The sequence below is a fragment of the Mustela lutreola genome, chromosome 16, assembly GCF_030435805.1.
Source record: "Mustela lutreola isolate mMusLut2 chromosome 16, mMusLut2.pri, whole genome shotgun sequence".
Classification (NCBI taxonomy): domain Eukaryota; kingdom Metazoa; phylum Chordata; class Mammalia; order Carnivora; family Mustelidae; genus Mustela; species Mustela lutreola.
Window position 1 is genome coordinate 30,473,579 of NC_081305.1, and position 20,894 is coordinate 30,494,472.

General features: G+C 47.5%; 1 protein-coding gene across 2 annotated transcripts in view; it reads left to right on the forward strand.

Annotated features, from left to right (window-relative positions):
* Window positions 1-5,152: 5,152 nt before the first annotated feature.
* The window catches only part of TOX3 (TOX high mobility group box family member 3), a 110,168-nt gene continuing 94,426 nt past the window's right edge, over window positions 5,153-20,894 (forward strand). For both annotated transcript variants that reach the window (XM_059152879.1, XM_059152880.1), the window contains exon 1: window positions 5,153-5,729. In XM_059152879.1, the coding sequence (XP_059008862.1) occupies window positions 5,643-5,729 (87 nt within the window). In that variant the 5' untranslated portion in view covers window positions 5,153-5,642. The remainder of the gene's footprint in view (window positions 5,730-20,894) is intronic.

Genomic DNA, 20,894 nt, shown 5'->3' on the forward strand with positions numbered 1-20,894 from the left:
ATTCTTTCACTTTAAAAGAAATAGAATATATTTCAGAAAACAGGCAGGACAACAGTTTAGGATTTCTGTGAATACAGGATATTTTTTTTTTAAGGCAGGGTGTAAACACACTGAAAATTGCACACCTCCTGATTGTGTTGAGTGTATTGGTTTTTAAAATAGCTTTATTGAAGAGCTACTTAGATCACAAGCAAATACTTGCTGCATTTCATATTTCTGGGAATGAATTCTCAGCTCAGTACTTTTTTGCTACTAGGGTTTTGGGGTTACTGTTCCTTAATCACTATATATCTCTCAGAACCAATGGCTGTACCTATTCTTAGTAAAAGTAATAATCAACTAGGAAAATGACTGGTTTTCTAGAGTGGTTCTTGCACCTGGTAGCACAGAGACCAATGTGGCCAAAGTTGGTTGCAGTAATGGGAGAAGTGATCTCATGCACACAAATATATATATGTGTGAATATATATGTGTGTATCTGTATGTACATATATATGTATGTATGTATATATGTATATACATAAATGTAAAACATATATGAAAAGTGAGCTGATTTTTTCCCAATTTGCTCATGTTCCTGCATTTTTTGACCTAAGTAACAATATCAACATAATTCCTATTTCCCGACCTGAAAAGTTTGGACTCATGGAAAACTGAAGCTAACAATGACAAAGCTTGGGGATCTTTCACACCCTAATTCCTGTGTGGGACTCTCTCCCGGTGAGTAGTTTTAGAGTCTGCTCTGGGGATTTGTACTGAGGTCCCAAGGTCGGAATGCTTCCTCTATACCATCCACTATTGTGAGAGCCTTGGTAGATCTCGACTTGATTTTATCTGCATGTGATTTAGACGACAAATGCAAAGTCGTGATTCTCTGACATGAAACTCTAAATTTCATGGAGATGAGTTATACAGATACTAAGGATCCATGCTGGATAGAAATGCTCTGCTTTATGACAGGAAGCCAAATTCAGACATAAAACCAAATATAAAATGTTTTACCAATATAATACATTAGCTGTTACTATGGGAATAGGAGGAGAAGAAACTGAAGTAGCTCTGGCCTTGTTAATTTCCATTTGGAGCTGCTGTTAATTTGGCTACATTACATACTGCAAACAAGGATTATAATATTTGGATAAGACTTTTCATGACCCAAACTCAGGAAAATTAAACTGTATGTAATGTTTAATAGTATCCTCATCTCATCTGGGCAACCAATTCACAGAGAGGTTAAATCACTGTTCACAGATTCCCTAAAAGCTGGGATCTCAGGAAGATCTTTGGGTATAATATTTGGCGGGTTGAATGCAATCCTCCTGGGAACGTTCTTGCTTAATTTGGACACAGAGTAGAGAAACAGAGTTTTCGAGTTCTTTCAAGAGGTAAGATAGTTTTCCCATCATGAATTCTCTCCTTTCATAAAAACTATTTATTTTCACTGAATCTCTTAAAGATAAGCTTGTGTATTTCCACCCCCCCCCCAACCCCTCCACCCCTGGCTGGCTTTTTTTTTTTTTTTTAAAGAGATTCTTGGATCATAGTACTGTTCAATTGGAAACATCAAGCTAATGAGACTGACCATTTTGACTCATGTCATCCAAAAACTTTACCGGAATTTTCTTATGCCCAGGAGTTCTATTTTCTGTATAGCTGAATCTTGTACTGCCCTTCCAAATCGGTAACTGTTAGCACCGCTCAGCATAAATTCAAAGCATGTTTAAGATATGTTCTTGGAGAAGTTTCTTCAAACTCAAGGCTAACCTAGTACAAAGGAAACCTTTGTCTGTGGCATTTCAGAAACGAATGCTGACAGCCTGAAAAAGGTGACACCCTTAAGATGACAAATAGCAAGGCAGTTACAACTGCATTCATGTTTGAAAGGCATCATTCTCAAGTTTTCCATGGATGGGCTTCAAAATCCACTCGAACCCTTAAAATTGGGTGGTATTCTGAACGCAGCGGGCAGCAGTGTCAGATCAACTCTAAATGAAACAACGTCTGATTCTAGTTGTGTTGTATACAAGAGATCTAAAACAGCAGCGTGCCTACGACCACCCCCACCCCTCCGCGCACCTTCAGGAAGGTTGTTCTTATCCACATCAGCGGTCTTGGGTCGCTCTTCCCCAATCTTCCCTTGACCAGGTTCCCTGGGAATGCTTGTCTACAGTTAAAACCTCTGTTTACCTTCCCCGGCCCTGCCTTTCTCCACCTCTCCCTTCTTGCCTTTCTTACTTCTCATGGTCCTCACTTAAATGGATATTCATTCATTGCAAACCCCCCTGAGTACCAAGCATAGTCCAAGGTTCTTGGGATACGGCTGCCATCCGGCATGTTCCGTGCCCCCTCCTCCCCCACCCCGAGCTTTCTTTTACGAATATCATGGAAGTACAGAGCCTGGCATCCCTCCTACTACTTGTGAATGTGTTTCTCAGATTGCTTCTCTCAATAGCACTGGTGGCTTGTGTCAGGCCAGGATCTCCCGGTGAGTGGATGGGACGGGGTATGCATCCATGTGTGCATGGGGATATATGTGTGTCCAGGAATGTGACGGATCCAAACCATAGTGTCCCCAGAGGATTTCCATGCATGTCATCTGGGGACCCTCTTTCTCATTCACAAGTGCCTAAAACAGCACGGGGTAGGCAAGCGAGGAGCTGCTGAGGGCATGGAGACTGTAGGCAAGACTGTGAGGTCAGCAGCCTTCCCGAAGGACCTGTTTCTGTTCCAGGGATTTTTTCCGTTCCAATTGCCTGAACACAAGTATCTTAGACCCTTCCCTTTCTTTTTCTCCGCCCTTCCGCCCCCCCCTTTTAATCAAGATCTACACTCGAAAATCACCTACCTTACCTCCTAAATCATCATCATAATAAAATAGTGACTGATGAATATTGTTCCCTTCCCCAAGTCATTTGCATCATAAGGGGAATGGGGCGGGTTTTAAGAGGAAGGCTTTTTCAAAACAAGGGCCAAGAGGTGGTATTGGATGTGACCCCGCATTCCTAACTCTCCGGAGCCTCCTGGGAGAAGGTTCTCGCTTCAGTTTCCAGCGTCTACAGCTCAGGGCTGTGGCAACACGTCAGCCCACATGCAATTCCCAGGCTCGCAGCTAGTGGGGTTTCCACTGTGAGTTTTTGTATTCCGGATCCCCGAGGTCTGATTACAACTACAGGTTTAGTCTCTCCGTAACTCTGATTATACTTTCCCTCATCCCGTGGAATCAAGCTCAGATTACACCAGAGTGAGCACAAGGTGGGCAAGAGAAGTGTGAAATGAAAAACTTCTTCTTCCCAGCCTTCGGGGTTCTGGTTAACAACTATCTGCAAGAAAAAAAAAATTCTTTTTGGTACCTCAGATCAGCAGGCTGCTTCTCTCCTGCGGCCAGATGCTGCCCTATACGCCATTGTTAAATACTAATAGTGAAACTTAAAAGATGTTCTCGTTCGAGGCAACAGGTGGCCACTGCACCCTCCCGCTCTGATTGGTGGAAAGGCCACAGGTGCCCAGTGGCCCAGAGAAAGAGCCTCTACGTCTGCAGTTTCAAGAACCTGCTCAATGGGGTGTTGTCCTGATAATATCTCAGCTCGCTGCCAATTTGTGCAACCCGCTGAGCCATTAGGGAGCGCCGCTGGGTTGTCAACGTTAAATGGAGACTCGGGAGAGAGGACCTAAGCTTTTTTTGGGGTGGGGGGGGGGACAGCAGTCAACCCAGGGACAATGTAAGCAGTTGTTCCTTCCCTGAATACACACCGCTCTCTCGGGCGGTGTCCAAACACACCTTTAGGCTAAGAGAAGAGCAAATACACAAACTTTCACCTAATTGACAGTTTATTTTTCCTGCTTGGTTCCAGAAAGATAATACTGGGGGAAGGTACACACACAGGTGTCACCAAGCTGGAGAGCCTACTTTGGAGAATAGAAGAACAGAAGAAAAGCAACCCATCTGAAGCTCGTCTGAAAAAGTTCAGGCCCCGGGGCCAGCCAAGTGTGTTCAGGCGACGGAAGTGTTGGAGAGTGTCCGCTAAAATATTTGAAATTTCTCCCTTTCTCCCTTCCGGTTAAAGCAGCTTCTAGATAACCAAACTGGGGAAGGGGGGGTGGCAAAAATCCCACCGCCTTTCCTTAACGTTCTCATCTAAGCAATAAAGTCACTTCCCTTCGCCAAGGCTGAGGGTCAAACTCTCAAATTAACCCAAAGCAATAAAGCAAGGTGGGGGGGGGGGCGTGGAGGGAAGAGGGGAAGGAGGGGGGAGAGACAGAGACAGAGACCCGGACAGAGAGAGAGAGAGATGTAGCTTAAAGAAAGAGAGATAAAGAGGAGGTGGGTGAGTGCTGTTTGAGGAAGTTAATCACCCAGAACCTTTTAGGAAAATGGGGACATTTTCTCTCTGAGAGCAGTGAATGATCCGCCTAGATCCAGTTACTCAAATGCCTTTCGAATACAAACAAGAGCAAAGGAAATACGGAGAGAACCGACACAAGGCTTAACTCGGGAAGCTTCAAGTCTGCCTACCTGTGAAAGGTCAGGCCCCAACACCCCTTCTGGAAAATACCACAGGTGTACATGGGGTCCCGGGAGGCCCTGATGCCGGTTAGCTGCTCGGTTAGGTGCCTCCGAGTAGGGGCCATTCCTGCGTGAAGGCGGAGTAGGGTAGACGGACCGGGGGACCGGCACCACGAGGGACGAAGGGGACGAGGGGAGGAAATGCCGGAAGGAGGGGTGGCAAGAGAGCGGACGGCGTGTGGACGCCGGTGGCCGGGGCTGGGGGCCGAGCGAAGCGGGGCTCGGAAAGTGGGGGTGGGAGGGCCACACCGGGCACCGGGCTGGCGGCCGGCCCGCCGAAGCGGCCGAGGAGCGGAAGGGAGCGAGGAGCGCTCCGAGGCATCGGGGACAAAGAGGACCGGAGAGGGAAGGGGGAGGCGAGGTGGGGAGAAGAGGGGCCCCGGGGAGGGGGGGAGGCCGCGGCGCGCGCGATGGGCACAGCCGGGGCTGCGCGAGGCGCGGGGTGAGCCGCGAGGGGCCGCGAGGGGCAGGGGCCGCAGCGGGGCGGGGTCGGCGCGCCCGGGGGCGGTCCGGGCCGAGGAGCGCACCGGCGGGGCGGGCGGCGCGCCAGCTGCCCGCGGTGGGAGGGGCGGAGCGGCGGCGGCGCGGGGAGGGGACCGGCGGCGGAGGCAGGAGGGGGAGAAGGAGGGGAGGGGCCGGGCCCCTTGTCTCCGCGGCTCCTCTCCTCAGTCCGCCCGGGGAGGAGGAGGAGGAGCGGGGCCAGCCGCCGCCGCCGCCGCCGTCCCAGCCTCGCCCCGCGCACCTGAACTCGCCGCGCCGCCCGGGCCCCCGCGCCGCGCCCCGCGCCCCGCGCGCCCGGCCCGCGCGCTGCGCTGCCTCGGTGCCCCGGCGGGGCGCGTCCCCCGGGCCGCCTCCCGCTCTCCCGCGGCTCGCGTGGCCGCGCCTTTGTGTGCGGCGGCCGCGGCTCCCGGGCTCTTCGGGCTCCGGTCGCAGCGCTCTTGCGGCCCCGAGCCCCGCGCGCCGCCCCCGGACAACCCTGGCCGGGCGCCCCCGACGGTGGATCTAGCGGCTTCGAGGAAGCGGGCACCGGCCCCGGCGAGCCCTAGCCCCGGCCCCCGGCCCCGGGCCCGGCTCCGGCATGGATGTGAGGTTCTACCCCGCGGCGGCCGGGGACCCTGCCGGCCTGGACTTCGCGCAGTGTCTGGGCTACTACGGCTACAGCAAGGTGACCGGGCCGGGGCCGGGGGGCGGCAGGGCGGGGGCCACCTCCCTATCCCGGGCGCGCCCCGCGCTCCAGCTCCCCGCCCGCTGCACTTTTCTCTCCCCTCTCCACGCCTTTCCTTTTTGCGCCTTCGTCTCTGTCCAACTCTCTCACTCTACTCTTTCTGCCCCCTTCCCACACCCCCCTTTTTGTCCCCATGCCGGCGCTACATTCTCTCTCCCCCCTCTACTCCCCCCTCCAACCCCGCCGACTCTCCTTTGCTGCCCCAAAGAAGCGAAGAGCAGCCCGAGGACTGAAAGAGGGGACACGCTTGTGATTCTTTGTTGTTGTTATTAGTAAACATGGGCGCAGCGCCCCTGAGTTGGGGGGGGGCACCTCACAAGTCCCCGATCTCGTGGTCCGACGACCTCGCCACACCCCCACCTCACCAACCCCTCTTACCTTCCCCGCGCACTGGAGAGCTGGACCCGGGGCCGCTCGGGGGGGAGGAAAGGAACAAACTTTTGAGCGTGCCCTGGATTGGGCGGGGGCGGTGGGGGCGCGAAGTGTTGGGACCCCCGCAGGTGGCTTTTGCTGCCCTCTCGCTGGGGCGCCTTGGACCCCGGAACGGAGGTGCCAGCCCCTCCCTCGTTAGCTCCAAGCTGCTTTACATCTTTCATTTTTGGGGGGGAAGGGGTAAGTTTTGCATTTCGGGGAGATCAGGCTTGGAGACCTCCCCACCACGCCCTGGGTCAACCCACCTCTTCTCCCCCCACTCCCCCGCGGCAACTTCGAGGACCCAGTTTTTTCAGGTGGGCGAAGGTGGGTCTCGGAAGGGCAGCTGGCGCAGCTCGGACCGGCGAGGCGGGGCTGGAGTCGCAAGCCTTGGGCCAGGGCGGCGTGGACTCCCCTTCTGGGTCCTTCCTGCAGCTCCCAGGTCCAAGCTTTGGAGGAAACATTCACCCCGAGGGCGATGCTCAGAGAAAGAGCTGTGCTCTGGATGGCCTGTGCCTTTTGAATGTGGTTTTTCTTTCTCCTTCCCCCTGCTCCTCCCTCCCCCCCCCCTTTTCTTTCAAATCGTAGTTTGTTTATGATTGCTTGGATAACAGAGGAGGAAATAAGGAGCCGCTGAAAGAAAGGTGCTATACAAAACTAATGAATAAATAACAGGAAGAGGAGGGATTGTATCTAGAGTGAGGAACAGTTTGCTGTGCCCCGTGGCTGATGGAGGCTCATGTTCCTTTCTATTTGTTTATACTCCGTTCCCAACTCCAGTGCTGAAGTTTGTGAAAGACCTTTAGGGTCTCTTTGCCTAACCCCTCTGTCCCCCGTCGCCCAGCCCCTCGCCTGGCATCGCGGGCCTCCCCACCAGTAAAGAACCAAGGGACATTATTCAGTGTGTTTTAACCCTTTGGTGTGCTGGCGGTGGAGGGCCGGTGGTGGGGGGGGGGGGGGAGCGTTCATGCTCTCAAAATTCCAAGAGTGGTATGTGAAGCTTAGAAAGGGAAGCAAGAAAAGGCCTCTGTCAGTAGCCAGGGTTAAGGGTTTTAGTTTCTGTCCTCTGATTTTGGATTTACTCAGGTTATTAAATGCTTTAAAAAGTCCCCCTTGTATGCTCAGTTAGTGACTTAGGCAGCCTAATTAAGTATGTCGTGTTTCTGAGAACACACCTAATTGTTCCAGTGGGGTATTATTTATCTGCTTACAACTTAGCCTGTGTATGCAAGCCTGGGAGAACTGAGCATGCTCTTATTTTTGGAAGCCATTACCTTGCTTAATGTAACTACTTCTTTCTCTGATTTAAGATCAGCAACACTCGAATAACACCAAAATAGAAACCTTTTGTGCTAATCCAGTCTCTGTAGTGCGTGGCAAATCTCTCTGTTCACTGCGATCCCAAGGGTACTTCAAGGGACCAGAGGAAATTGTGGGTGTTTTGTGTGTGTGTCTCTTTTTTTTTTTATTTTTTTGAGCAAAGCTATTTTGAGCCCATTTAAACTCAGAACATTTACTTCAGGAGGGTATAGAAAGCTCGAAACCCACCCGTTATTTATGGAGATGCTTGTTCAACTTCGGGAGTGAGAATGCAAGTTGGTTTGCTGTCATATTTTCTTTACACAGCTTTTTGCCTGGAACAACCTGGTTTCTTAGTAATTCACCGATCTGGTGGTCCCAAGTGCGGTGTGTATCTGATTTATGAAAGTTAGACACAGTGCTTAATATTGGTGGAAATCAAATTGTACTTCTTTTAAGGGATGTCCGCATTTAATTCCTTGCAGATAAAAATCCAATAATCTTGCATTTGAGCCCCAATACTTTATCTTCGTACTCTTAATTTGAGCAGAGAAAAAACCCAATTTTATTCACAGTGATTTTTCTTTATAGGGAGAATGTAGTAGAAGAGGAAGTATTAACTTCGTGGGTATAAAACAGCAAGTGATAATTAAGGGTTTATAGCATTTTGTTTCACAGCTAACTTGTGTGTCTGAGGTGGTACTATTCAGTACAGATTTATACTGAAAGTGTAAAAACTAGCATACGAAGACATGCATTTATTTTAATTTGGAAATACCTGTAATTATTAATCTCTTAAGACTTAACTCTCGGTGAGGTATATTATCACTCCGGAGGCAAAATGATGGGTTTCAAACAAAGTATGTTTCTGCCCTTTCTTGTTTTTAACTACCATCTGGGAAACTTTTTAGAAGAAATACAGAACCCTCTGCTCCAGGCTTAACAAGTGGAAAGTTAGCACTTATCTTTAAATTTATTTACCAACCGTGAATAATAGGGTTTCATTCATTTCTCTCTTTAACAAATGACCAGAGTCTTCCGTATAAATTATATGTTGTGTGTATTATCTTTACATTCTGTGAGTATATGGATCCTTTTAAAATGTCAGCGCTCGGAAAGTGTACTGTCTATGGATAATGGATGAGAGAGTTTTGAGGGTTCAAAAGTCATTGCAAGTAGGAGAATAACTTCAAATAAAATATAGCCAGGATCATTAAAATCAGTTAATAATTCATGAACCAGCCGCTGATGTATAAACTTACAGTCGTCTCTGCTTTCTAAGGGCTAATTTCCATTTTAATTTCAAGTGGAACATCTACTGTTCGAACATTCCTTTTTCTGATGTGGCTAACAAATTAAACTAACACCTATATTTTTTTAAAAAGCTGTGGGGGGGCGGGGCTAGGCTTATGTTGCCCAAGTGCAGTAGGGATCCACTGTCTATATATCTGGAATTTTTCTTTCCCCAGGGAAGGGGAAAGGACCCAGTCCTTTCACCAGTAAGATGATATGCATCAGATCAATTAGCATGTAGTTGTCAGAAGTCTGCCACCCCCAAATAAACTATTGTATTGAAGGTGGGTGTGAGCCCAGTGAAATGACACAGTAGGTTAATAATGAACTTGGACCAGACTCTAGTTACTAGCTTTTTCTGTGTATTCTTAGGTTTTGTTTTGTTTTGTTTGATTGTTTTTAACCCCCTGCCCCCTTCCAAAATCTGGCTCTTGACTTCTTACCCTGTGCAGAATGGCCTTTGGTTCGTTTTAATTTATCAGTCCCAAATCTTGCTTTCTAATTACTATATGTGTGATCGATCACTCTGCTTAATTAAGGTGTTCTGATGTGAGTGCTTTTGCCCCACCTCCTTGGGCTGTCCTCTACCTTGGCCAGCTTGGAGAGTAAGAAGACCTGAAGGGTCGTTTGTCATTTGTCTATCTTATTGGAGACCGTGGTTCAAATTGAGGCCACACTGAGAGGGGGATTTGAATGAAACTTTTTTTAAGTTGAGACCTTGCACTGGTGTGAGAACCAGAGATTTTGTTTCTAGGGCCTGGTGTATGGGGGTGTTGAATTTTGAGAGAAGATTGAGTGATTTCCATGTGAGGTCTTCAAATAAGATAGCTATTGAAGCCATGTTGTGAAAGAGTTAGAAGGTTTTTCTAAGGATGGTAGACAAGGGGTCATAAACCCAAAATGCCTCTAGGGACAGCCAGTTAACCTACATGAAGATAGGGTTTGTGGTCAGATGGAGAACATGCCCCATGTAAAAGGGTAGCCTTGCTCAGCATCCCTAGATTGTTGCCATGCCAACGTTTGGGCCCAGTATCTGCATTTTGCAGTTATTTTTCCAAGAGAATGATAATCTGAGTTTTTATGTGAAATAGCCTGAATGCTAAATGTTGGTAGCAAATTAACCCATTATTGAAATCCTTATGTAAGACCCTTAAAACATGCTTGTGTACTGCTCCTTTGCAGGGTTTTGTCTTTGATAAACTCAGATACAGCCGAGGTTTGAAAATCATTTTTTAGTAAGTCGTTTATGGTTTATGTTCAGCTGTATGGACAGCTCTACTGGCATCTACCTGCGTGGACAGTTCGGTGGAATGGGTGCAGGTAGTAGGATCTGACCACTTTCAACATAGTTCTAATTGGATAATATAAATTCTGTCATTCATTAATTGTTGGTCTTGAGTCTGTGGAATAGTTCTAGATCAGGGGTTGGCAAACTGTGGCCCATGGGTCACATCTGGCCCACCACCTGTTCCTTCTTGGTTTGTGAGTTAAGAATGGTCTTTCTGTTTTTAAATGGCAGAAAATCAAAAGAAAGATGACTTCATCAGTGTGAAAATTACATGACATTCACATTTGTGTCCATAAATAAAGTTTTATTAGAACACGGCCCCCTCATTTGTTTATGTATTGTCTGTGGCTGCTCGCATGCTGCTGTGTCAGAGTCGGGTCACTGTGAGAGAGATGGTATGGCTTGCGAAGCCTGAAATATTAAGTATTTGTCCCTTTACAGAAACAGTTTGCTGACCTCTGTTCTAGATCACCAGAGCGCTTGATAGCACCAGGGTCTTCCTTTGTTCCAAGACTTGGCAGTAGAAAGAAAATCTAGTTAATGAGGTGGTGTAACTGGGTAGATGAACTATGTCAGAGACAGTGTTCCAGAATGTTTCTAAAATGGTGGGGGTTTAACCCTGGCTATATTCGAGCTATGGTGAGTGGGGTGAAGCTCGTGAAAGATACTCAGCCTCACAGCCTTACCCCGGTGCAGTTTAGTTAGAGCCTCTGGGACTGGGAACCAGGCAGCCGTGTTTCTGAAGCTCCGTAGGTGATTCCAACGTGCAGCCATGGTTGAAAACTTTGTTTCAGGCTGGGAATCCTCCTTTAGAGTAAGCAACCTTAAGGAGCAGTAGAACTGAGTCAAGAAGTTGGGGATTGCTATAAAGTAGACAAGACTTAGGACGGAGTGATTATTGGTTCCATGTTGAAACTCGGGGCCTTTTCCAGACCTCAGCAGGTCCTAAGCCCTGTTGGTCTGGCTCCCCTCCACATCATATCAGACGTTAAAATGCTGTGTCCACGTCCTGCATTTACGGTGCCATCTGAGCTGATGCTGCTTGATTGACTTATATTCACATGTTGTAGGCATCTGTTAGTTTAAACTCTGTCACATGTGTGTGGTAGGGGTGTGGCCAATTAATTTTTTCCTTACATCATAAGCATTTTTGTAAGCCCTTGAGAGGCCTGTGCTTCTAGATGTCATCTTCACTGACTGATGGATAAAATAGTCCTGTTGACACTAACTAAAGGTCCATGAACTTACCATTTTGCCACCCCAAACAGGGGGGCGTTGATGAAGACCCTGTGCCCAGGAAAGGCTGATACACAGTAAGCCACAGAGAAATAATCATAGTCGTTTTAGATCAAGTAGATGGATGTAGATGGCCACAACATTCAAAGTACGTGTACATATTTTAAGAACTTGATGTTTTGGGTCACAGACAGTCAGGGGGATGCTGAGTCTAACTGAGGACTTGTTTTTATCTAATTTGGACCAGTAATTTAAAAAGTTCAGTTAGTTGTCTATGTCTAAAAATCTTGCATGTAAATCTGTCTGTCTTTAGGTCTTTCTTTCATTCCTTCCTTTCTGTTTTCTTGACTTGTCTCCTTCCCTCCCTTTCTTCTTGACATAATCATAAATTTGGCAGTCCTGTATCTGTTCCCTTGCATGGCCATGTTTTCCTCTCCACTCTGACTTTCTCATACTTAGGCCTTGGTGTCCCTCACCAGCACCTGGAGGCTTTGAGTTTGAAAATTTTAAGAAGAGATGAAGTTAGATAAGCAAAAAATGTGATGCTCAAACCTAGTGAAGTGGGATTACCACCACTGGAGAAATACAGACCCCAGTATTCCTTAGGGTATGTAGGGTAATAGGTGAATGAGGAAAAAGTAATTTGTGATCATATTATAGGAGAGTGTTTCTCAAACTTCAGCATGCACAAGAATCACCCTAAGAGTTTTTTAGAGCACAGACTGTTGGACCTCACCCCTAGAGGTTCTGAATCCTGGAGTCTAAGCTGGGGCTCCCACTTGATGCTGATGTTGTGCTTTGAGTACAACACATAGCACAGAGGACCTTCCAGTAAGTAGTAAGGCAAAGAGTTTGTTCCTTGTAAGAGTTTGTGAGAATGCTTTGGGCTGTAGGTAACAGAACATCCAACAGACAGTGGTGTAAAGCGTAAGGACATTTGTTTACTTACAGAGAAATTGTTAGGGTGTCAGTCTCAGGCTATTTTGGATGAAAGCAACCATGTCTTCAAGGACCCTTTTTTCTTCTTATTCTGCCATTCTTGAAGTTTCAGCCATCTCCTCATGGTCACAGATTGGCTGCTGTAGCTCCAGACATCACATCCTCACATGATAGCATGCAAAACAGGAAGCAAGATAGCAGTGGGGGTGGAAGTGATAGCAAAAGTTCTTCTATATATCTCTTAATAAGAAGGACTAGCTTTCCTGGAGACAGTTCCATTGGATTTTTAAATTTATTGATCAGAAATGGATCAGCTGACCTCAGATGGGCATAGGCCAGCCATTGACAAAGAAGGAGCTTGCTGTGATCAACTTAGACCAATCCCCTGTCATCCCCTGGGGGCCAGGCACATCGTCACATGAACATCAATGATCTTAATGCTCTATGAGCGAGGAGGAAGGCCTTTGGAAAGACAACCAGCTCTACCACTGAGCACATTTGAAGACTTTGGCGTGGACCAGCATCGTGGATGGAGTTGTACATTGTGAGAATGGATCTGACCTTTTGACTAGATTAGTGTAGAGCCTGATAAGAGGTAGGGGGAACAAGAGAGGATGCCACCACCCAATGGAGATAAAGGTGTGAGAAGAGTCCAACTAAGGTGATGTGACTATGGTTGGGAGGGAGAGGAGGGCACTGAACAGAGCATCTCTGTAACTTAAAAGGGAGACAGAGGCCGTACCGATGACTCAGGGTGTTTGAACTAGGGCTCTCAACAAATGGTAGGGTCTGGAGCCGAAGCAGAGATGTCACAGAAGAAGCTGGTTTTGAAGGAAAGGGAAAGCTGATCTTGGCTATTTTGGTGCTATGTTCCCACAGAGACATCATGTAGACACGTGCATGAATGCACTGGAGAGCCCTCAGGGCTGAGGCGGACCCAAGTGGGAGTCCTGTAGGCAGTAGAGTGATGGAAATGCAAGTGACTGCCTCCCCCCAAAGTTTGCACACTCACCTCCCCAGTTGGCGAGGCAGTGTTTCAGGAAGTGATGTGTGGGACTCAGAAAACTTGGAAGTCCTGCTGTACCATTGCAACAATGGTATAAAAAAGGAGTACGTGTGTGTGTGTGTGTGTGTGTGTGTGTGTGTGTGTGTGTTTGATGGTGCAGCCTTTTTATCTCAATAGTTGTTTGGGAAGAAACAATTTTAAATTGTTGTTATTAAGGGGGAATGATGTAAAATTCATAATAATGTAATTGAAAACCTTCTCAGCCATTTAGGAATTAAAACGTTTCGTGTCTTTTCTTCATGTAAGTGGTGCAATTTCTAGTTGGATTTTATGACATGAGTGAAGTCATGAGTACCTTGGAGAATCTGTTTTGAGTGTGCTTAATGAGGAAGGATGGGGTTTTCGCTAAGGAGGCTTATAAATAAAAGGTATTTGGAAAGTGGATTGAGCTCTTTAAAAACAAAAACAAAAACAAAAACGAAACTCCCCAAACCCTGTTTAAAATAAAGTAGAGGCTTTTGTTCAAGGTCTGCATGAGCCTCTGATAGGTTTTGTCTTCTCCCTTTGTAGTAGATTATTTTGTTTTCTTTGTTTCCCGGGTTTGTATCCTTAATCCCTTCCTCGGGGAGGCCATGTTCTCTTAAATATGTTCTGTGCTTCTGCGCAGAACATCTGACCTTGGGCAATGGCCCTTCTCTTATGACCAACATTCTGTCTTTAATCTTAACTTGATTGTACTTCACTTATAAAAGAATAATTTGAATGTCTTGGCAATCCATAAGTTAAACAAACTGGCCAATACCGAGAAGTATTTGGATTTTGCTCTAAACGCCTATGGGAAGGGTATGGATTCCTTCTTTTAGAGGAGAGACATTTTAAGCTAGGCCTTCTATTCTAAATGGTGCAAGTTGAATGTGGTCATTTCTGCATTGACTGAATCATTCATGCAGAAGAGCTCTTAATACTCCACATTGATGTGATTTCAGCGATGGTACCATATTGTGAAAATTTGTAGTAATTTCCCCCTCTGATTTGTAATGAGCAAGGGGTTTGATGTACTTTAAAATAATAAACGTTTTTGCACTTTCTCTTAAAATCTTGGTATAGGAGGTAGAAGTCCCAAATGCTGACTGACTACCAAGCTTTTATGAAATACTTATGATTGGTTGGAAGTTGGTTTTCTGGGTAAAAGAGGAGTTAAACTTTACTAGAAACATTGGACACTCCAGCATACTCAGTAGGTCTTTTTTTTTTTTTTTTCTTTTTAAGATTTTGTTTATTTATTTGACAGAAGAGAAAGGGAGAGTAAGTACAAGCAGGGCAATTGGGAGAGGGAGAAGCGGGCTGAGCAGAGAGCCCGATGTGGGGCTCGATCCCAGGCCCCTGGGATCATGACCTGAGCCGAAATCAGACACCTAACTGACTGAGCCACCCAGGCACCCCCCAGTAGATCTGTCTTGTTCCTCCTTTATGCCTGTGTGTCTTTTTTTTTTTTTTTTTAATCTATTTGACAGAGATCACAAGTAGAGAGAGAGGCAGGCAGAGAGAGGGGGAAGCAGGCTCCCCACTGAACGGAGAGCCCGATGCGGGACTTAATCCCAGGACCCTGAGATCATGACCTGAGCCGAAGGCAGCGGCCCAACCCACTGAGCCACCCAGGCGCCTATATGCCTGTTTGTCTTTAATGAGAACCTCAACCCTTATTATTTGGCTTTTATATAAATTCCGATAGAAGTGTTTAATGGAGAGGTAGTTAAAACTGTTGAATTTGTGAAAATTCTTTTGACTGCAAATGGGAAAAAGTCCTTAAACTTTTAATTAAATAGGAAAAGGGTAGTGAGCTTTCTCTCAGGCATGACTGAACCCAGAGTTTCCAGGGATGTTATCAACACTTCCTTCTTGGCTTCCCTGTCAGGCCCCACTCAGGTGGGGGGAGGCTTCCAGCAGTAACTCCAAGGCACGTCCGCACATCCCCATAGGTGTGTGCATGTGAGCATTCATGAAGTGTGTGTGTGTGTGTGTGTTAGAGAAACAGAGAAAGAGAGTATATGTGAGCCTAAGGGAGATACTGTAGTAGGTAAAAGAACTTCAGGAATGGATGGGACAAGAGAAGTGTTTTTTTGGGGGGGGTGTGGTCCGGTGCAGGAGCTCACAGAGGCTGAGGGTTTGGAAAGGACAAGTTGGAAAAGGGGTGTTAGAGAAGAGAAGGCTGGAGAGGGAATTCCAGGCAGGCCTTCTGTGTAAGCATGACACCCTAGCAAAGTTCCCATTGGGCCTGTGTAGGATGGTCCCGTGGGACCGTGTTGGGAGATGAGTTTGCATCTCAGTAGACGTTTCCTTTGGTGGTTGATGTGGGTCTGGGGATGCCGGCACGTCTGGTGACAGAGCTGAGGTTTCACCAGAGATTGGTAAAGGATGTGTGCCTGTATGTGTGTGTGGGTGCATCTGTTTGGCGTGTATGTGTATTTCCATATGTGCCAGTTTTGTGGGGTGCGTGTACGTATAGGATGACCATTTGAATTGGAGGGGAGGAAATGAGAGGCTGTTTCAGCTGCACCCGAGAATGTTTGAAGGGGAGAATACAGACACACAAAGAGAGTGACGTACTGATGGACCAATGACCAGTTGGTGTAGGAATGAAGGCTGTAGATAAAGGGCTATTCGCCTTGAACGTTGGCTACCCCTTCCTCTGAGATAATTGGGCAGAAAGGGAAGATGGTTGAAGATTCAGATGTGTGTTTTAGTGGACAAGAAGTGGGGGGAGCGAGAGAGACAGAGTCAGAGTGAGAAGGGGGGAGAGAAGCAGCGGGGAGGAAGAGGAGAACGTGAGGAGGAACGGGTGGGGGAGTTGACTGACAAACCCAGGATCCATCCCCTGCCTGTTTCCACCTCCGCTCTGGCCCTTGGTCCCTCCACCTTGGCCGGGTGTGTCTTACCCTGCCAGTATGGCCCCGCCTCTTAAAAACATCTGAATATCTTGGGGCACCTGGGTGGCTCAGTGGGTTAAAGCCTCTAACTTCGGCTCAGGTCATGATCCCAGGGTCCTGGGAGGGAGCCCCACATCCGACTCTGCTCAGCAGGAAGCCTGCTTCCTTTCCTCTCTCTCTGCCTGCCTCTCTGCCTACTTGTGATCTCTGTCTGTCAAATAAATAAATAAAATCTTTAAAAAATAAAAAGATAAAAACATCTGAATATCTAAAATCCCTCCCCACCACCCCCCACCAACCTCCAGTCACTGTCTTCATTCGTAGTGTGTATCTCTGTTTGAACTTTTTTGTTCATTCATTCATTCATTCATTCATTTATATATTCCCTGTTTACCCCTACCACTAGCATGCAAAGCTCTGTGAAGGTGGGGATCTTTGCTGACCACTCTATGCCCAGCCTCTAGAACAGTGCTTAGCATGGGAAGGAAGGCATGATGAGGAGCGAACTGGAGATGAGTCAGAGTACTGTTGAGTAGACCTCATGGAAGTTTAATCTTTCTTTCTTTTTTTAAAAAATTTTTATTTTTTGAATTTTTTTCCAGTGTTCCAGAATTCATTGTTTAGGCACCACACCCAGTGCTCCATGCAATACGTGCCCTCCTTAATACCCACCACCAGGCTCACCCCCCGACCCCCCTCCCCTCCAAAACCCTCAGTTATAAACACATGCTGGACCTACTCTGTGCCAGATACTTGGAGACAGTGGGAGGCGATGGTGAGGGGTCACCTGCCCTGTTCTTGAGGAACTGGCCTGGGGTTGAAAGAATGGTCCCTCTTGGATGGTTTTAAGATTAAATTTTATTTTAAATTTCCCCCTTCGTTGTTTCGTGTGCTGCTGGCAGGGCACAGAGCGAGGGGTGGTGAGGACAAGGGCCTGCGTCTTGCTTAGGCAGGAGCGAGAGAAGAACAGGGGTTGCGAGAAGGGCAGTTTGAAATGACTGTTCTCAATCCCAAGGATCCAGGCTGGCCGAGGAAGGTCAAATGGTCAAGGACAGGAAGACTTTGCTAAAAGGCAAAGAAGAGTGTGTTAGTTAAGGTGGGCCAGCAGAAAAAACATAACTTGAGTAGCAATCGCATAAATGAGGTAGACCCTCACCTCTCTTTTCTCTAATGAACTCAAGGGGTAAGCAGTCCAGAGCTGTTGGGGCTTTGTAGACACCTGGGAGCCAAGCCACCTCGGACTTCCATGTGACCCTTTACCCTGCAGCGTAGAGCGCCATCAACATCCTTGTCTAACCAGAAGAAAGATGGTCAAGGGAAAAGGGAGGTTTCCAGGGGCCGCCTCGTGATACGTGCTTATTTCTCATTGGTGGGCACTGAGATGCATAGCCGCACTTCTGCCTTTAAGGTATCCAGGAAATGCGGTCCATGCTGTGGCTGGCCTTGTGCCCCGCTACACACTCCACTGCTGTGGAAGAAGGGATGAGTGAACAGACAGGGACAAAATGCATATTTCAGCAGGTGCATGGGAGTGAGTGAATGATGGGGGAGGTCCAAGGAAGACTTCTTGGGTATCTTCATGTTTGAGGATTTTGTGTACCGGGTATAGCACTATATTTTGGTAAACCTTATTCAATATTTTAGTTTCATTTGCTTTTTGGAGGGGTCCCCTTTTGGCGATGCACTGTGACGAGAGAGCTTTTCAGTCCTTTGTTCATCCGGGGGTTTTATTTGGGGCATGCTTAAAATATCCAATGATTTATCTTCTTCTTGCAGGAACTGCAAATCCTTATGTCCTGATTTTAATTGATTACCTTTATTTCCGGCCCTCGTTTCTCTTCTTTTTAAAAAATACCTCTTGAATTTTTATACTGCCATTTCAGCAGTGCTGACCATTGGTAATAAAATTTTGAGTACAGGTCAATCTTCATGTTTTTTTTTTTTTTAAAGATTATTTATTTATTTATTTATTTGACCGACAGAGATCACAAGTAGGCAGCGAGGCAAGTAGAGAGAGAGAGAGAGAGAGAGGAGAAAGCAGGCTCCCTGCTGAGCAGAGAGCCTGATGCGGGGCTCGATCCCAGGACCCTGGGATCCTGACCTGAACTGTAGGCAGAGGCTTTAACCCACTGAGCCACCCAGGCGCCTCAACATTTTTTAAACTAGACTTTTTAAAAAAATTTTTTTTTCTACTTGATGCTTTTCTTTTTCAGTCTAACCCAGCTTACCTCTGACTCCCCTGTGTCGTCTTCCCTAGAAACCTGGGGTTCTTTATGCTCTCGTATACTCTTTCCTCCTCTGTCCCTCCACGGGCTGATTTTGTTAACTCTTGACCGTTGTGCAGCCTTGATGACAAAGACTTGTCACCATCCTTAGCCCCTACCAACCCCCTCAATCCCTTCTCCTTTTTTTTTTTTTTAAAGATTTTATTTATTTATTTGACAGAGAGATCACAAGTAGGCAGAGAGGCAGGTAGAGAGAGAGAGATGAGGAAGCAGGCTCCCAGCTGAGCCGAGAGCCCGATGTGGGACTCCATCCCAGGACCCTGAGATCATGACCTGAGCCGAAGGCAGCGGCTTAACCCACTGAGCCACCCAGGCGCCACAATCCCCTCTCCTTTTGCTGTGTATGTTCTATCAGCCTCCAGGAGGTGGCCTTTCTCAACTTGAGGGTGACTGAACTCGGCGCCCATTTTCCTGACTAACAATGAGCACTCGGGCCTTTGCTGTGTCAAACTTCTGTTCATTTCTTGATTCTCTTGGCCATTCTCCACAACGGCTGGTCCAAGATTTCTGCTGGTATAGTCTACCCAGCCCTACTCTCCTTAGATGGGAGCTCTGGTCTTTGACTTTATGGGGAACGTTGATAGTTTGCTTGTCATTTTTCCAGACCCAGGGGAGAGCAGTTCTCCTCTTTGGGATAAATCCTTCCAGTGGTGCTAATCCCTTCCTGAGTGTAGCATACTCTTGGTTTCACAGACAGCTCCTGTCTTTCCTGTTTCGTTCCTTTGTACTTTCCACCAGTGCCTAAGTGTCTTCAGACCTGCACAAGGATTTTCCAGTCTTCAGATTGCTGAGTTTCGCTTCCCTTGCAATGACGTTGGCTTACTCCCCATTCCATCCACATTCTGTTTCGCTTCATGTTTTTGTGGAACTCTGGTTCTTCCCTTAGATAAATGTGAAATGAAGACCACCACAAATGGAAAACCCCATCACTTTCCTTACACAGAAGAAAATCCTGAAAATAAACACAAGGGAAGTAAACACCATTATCCAAAGCTTACTGGAGACCTTGCTTGCCTAAGGCTTTGCCTCTGTTTGTGGAAAAGGGAGATTTGCAAGTGTGAGGAAGGTGTTGAAGACCCCTTAGCACCAAACTGAGACTTTGTCTTTGATTTTATCTTGGAGTGTGGGAGACTGCCAATGGGAAGCTTGAAAGGGAATTCAAAACAGAATGACTTTCTCAAGATGTAATTAAAGGCTCTCTCACTTTGTTGTCTCTGTACCTCCAGAGCGGTGCTGCTTCTACTTAGATGTGCAGGCAAGTCAACTCGACCTCTGGGTAAAATGCAGATCAGCAGGTCTGGGGTGAGCCTGAGAACTGGCGTTGCCCACAGGTTGCCAGGGGGATCCTGCTGCTGCTGGCCGCTGGCCCCTCTTGGAACTGTAGAGTCCAAGAGAAAGGACCATGCACATTCAGAAGTCCTCCTGACTCCACGGGCCCCTGTTCCAACATGTCTCTGAACAGTTCCTCAAATCAGAAATCTTTACTTAGGCTTCCATGTCTTTCTCACCTGGCCCTCCCCAACACGCCGCAGGCCCCCTCTGTTCCATTATCAAAATTATCTTCCCGCTCTTCTGAAGCGAGGGCACTCCATCTTGCCAGACCTGACTGCTTTCACTCATCCAAGCTGATGGAGTGCCTCCTTAGGCCAGCCACTGCCCTGACTCCTTGACTGCCCTATCCCTGTGTCTCCCCTACCTTCCCATGTCCCTGGTTTTCTCTGCTCTTGTATATGTGGCCGCTTCTGATTGCTGTTGCTCTGTTACCTTGTCTGCTCTCCATCCCCTTCCCAGGCCTTGGGGGACATTCTTCCTCTTTTGCCTCTGTATTCTTCTGACGTTGTCTGTGCCTCTTGTTTTCTGTCTTCAGCTGTTCCCACACTGGTACTGTTTGTATCAGTCATCTCTTACTGTGTAACAAACCAAACTTTGAGGCTTCCGACAAACCATCAAACCCGCAAACCCGTCTCCCTCGTGATTCTGCCAGTCCGCCCCGTAGGCTGGGTTCCCCGCTGTGTTGGCGGTCGACTGCAGGCTTGACTTTGCTTCTGGAGGTTGGCCAGCTCCAGCTGGGGCCTCCCTGTCAGTTCTCACTGCACAGAGTCCCGCTTCTCCAGCACGCTGTACCCAAGAGCCCTCCTGGGGGCTGCGTTCTGAGGGGTGCCCTAAAGCACTTGAGCCCAGGTGCAGACACATCGCACCATTGCTTCTGCCATCTCTGCTGTCCCGAGCCAGTCCCTAGGCCAGCCCAGACTCAAGGGGAAAGGATATAAATTCCCGCCCCTACCCTAACCTGTATGTGTCACCTTCTAGATGGCACGTGGCTCTCTACGGGAGGCCGTCCCTTCATGGCGGGATGGTGGTTCAAGTCCAACATAAACCTCATGGAACCGAAGTTCCTGCTCAGGTTCTTGCCATTTTTCT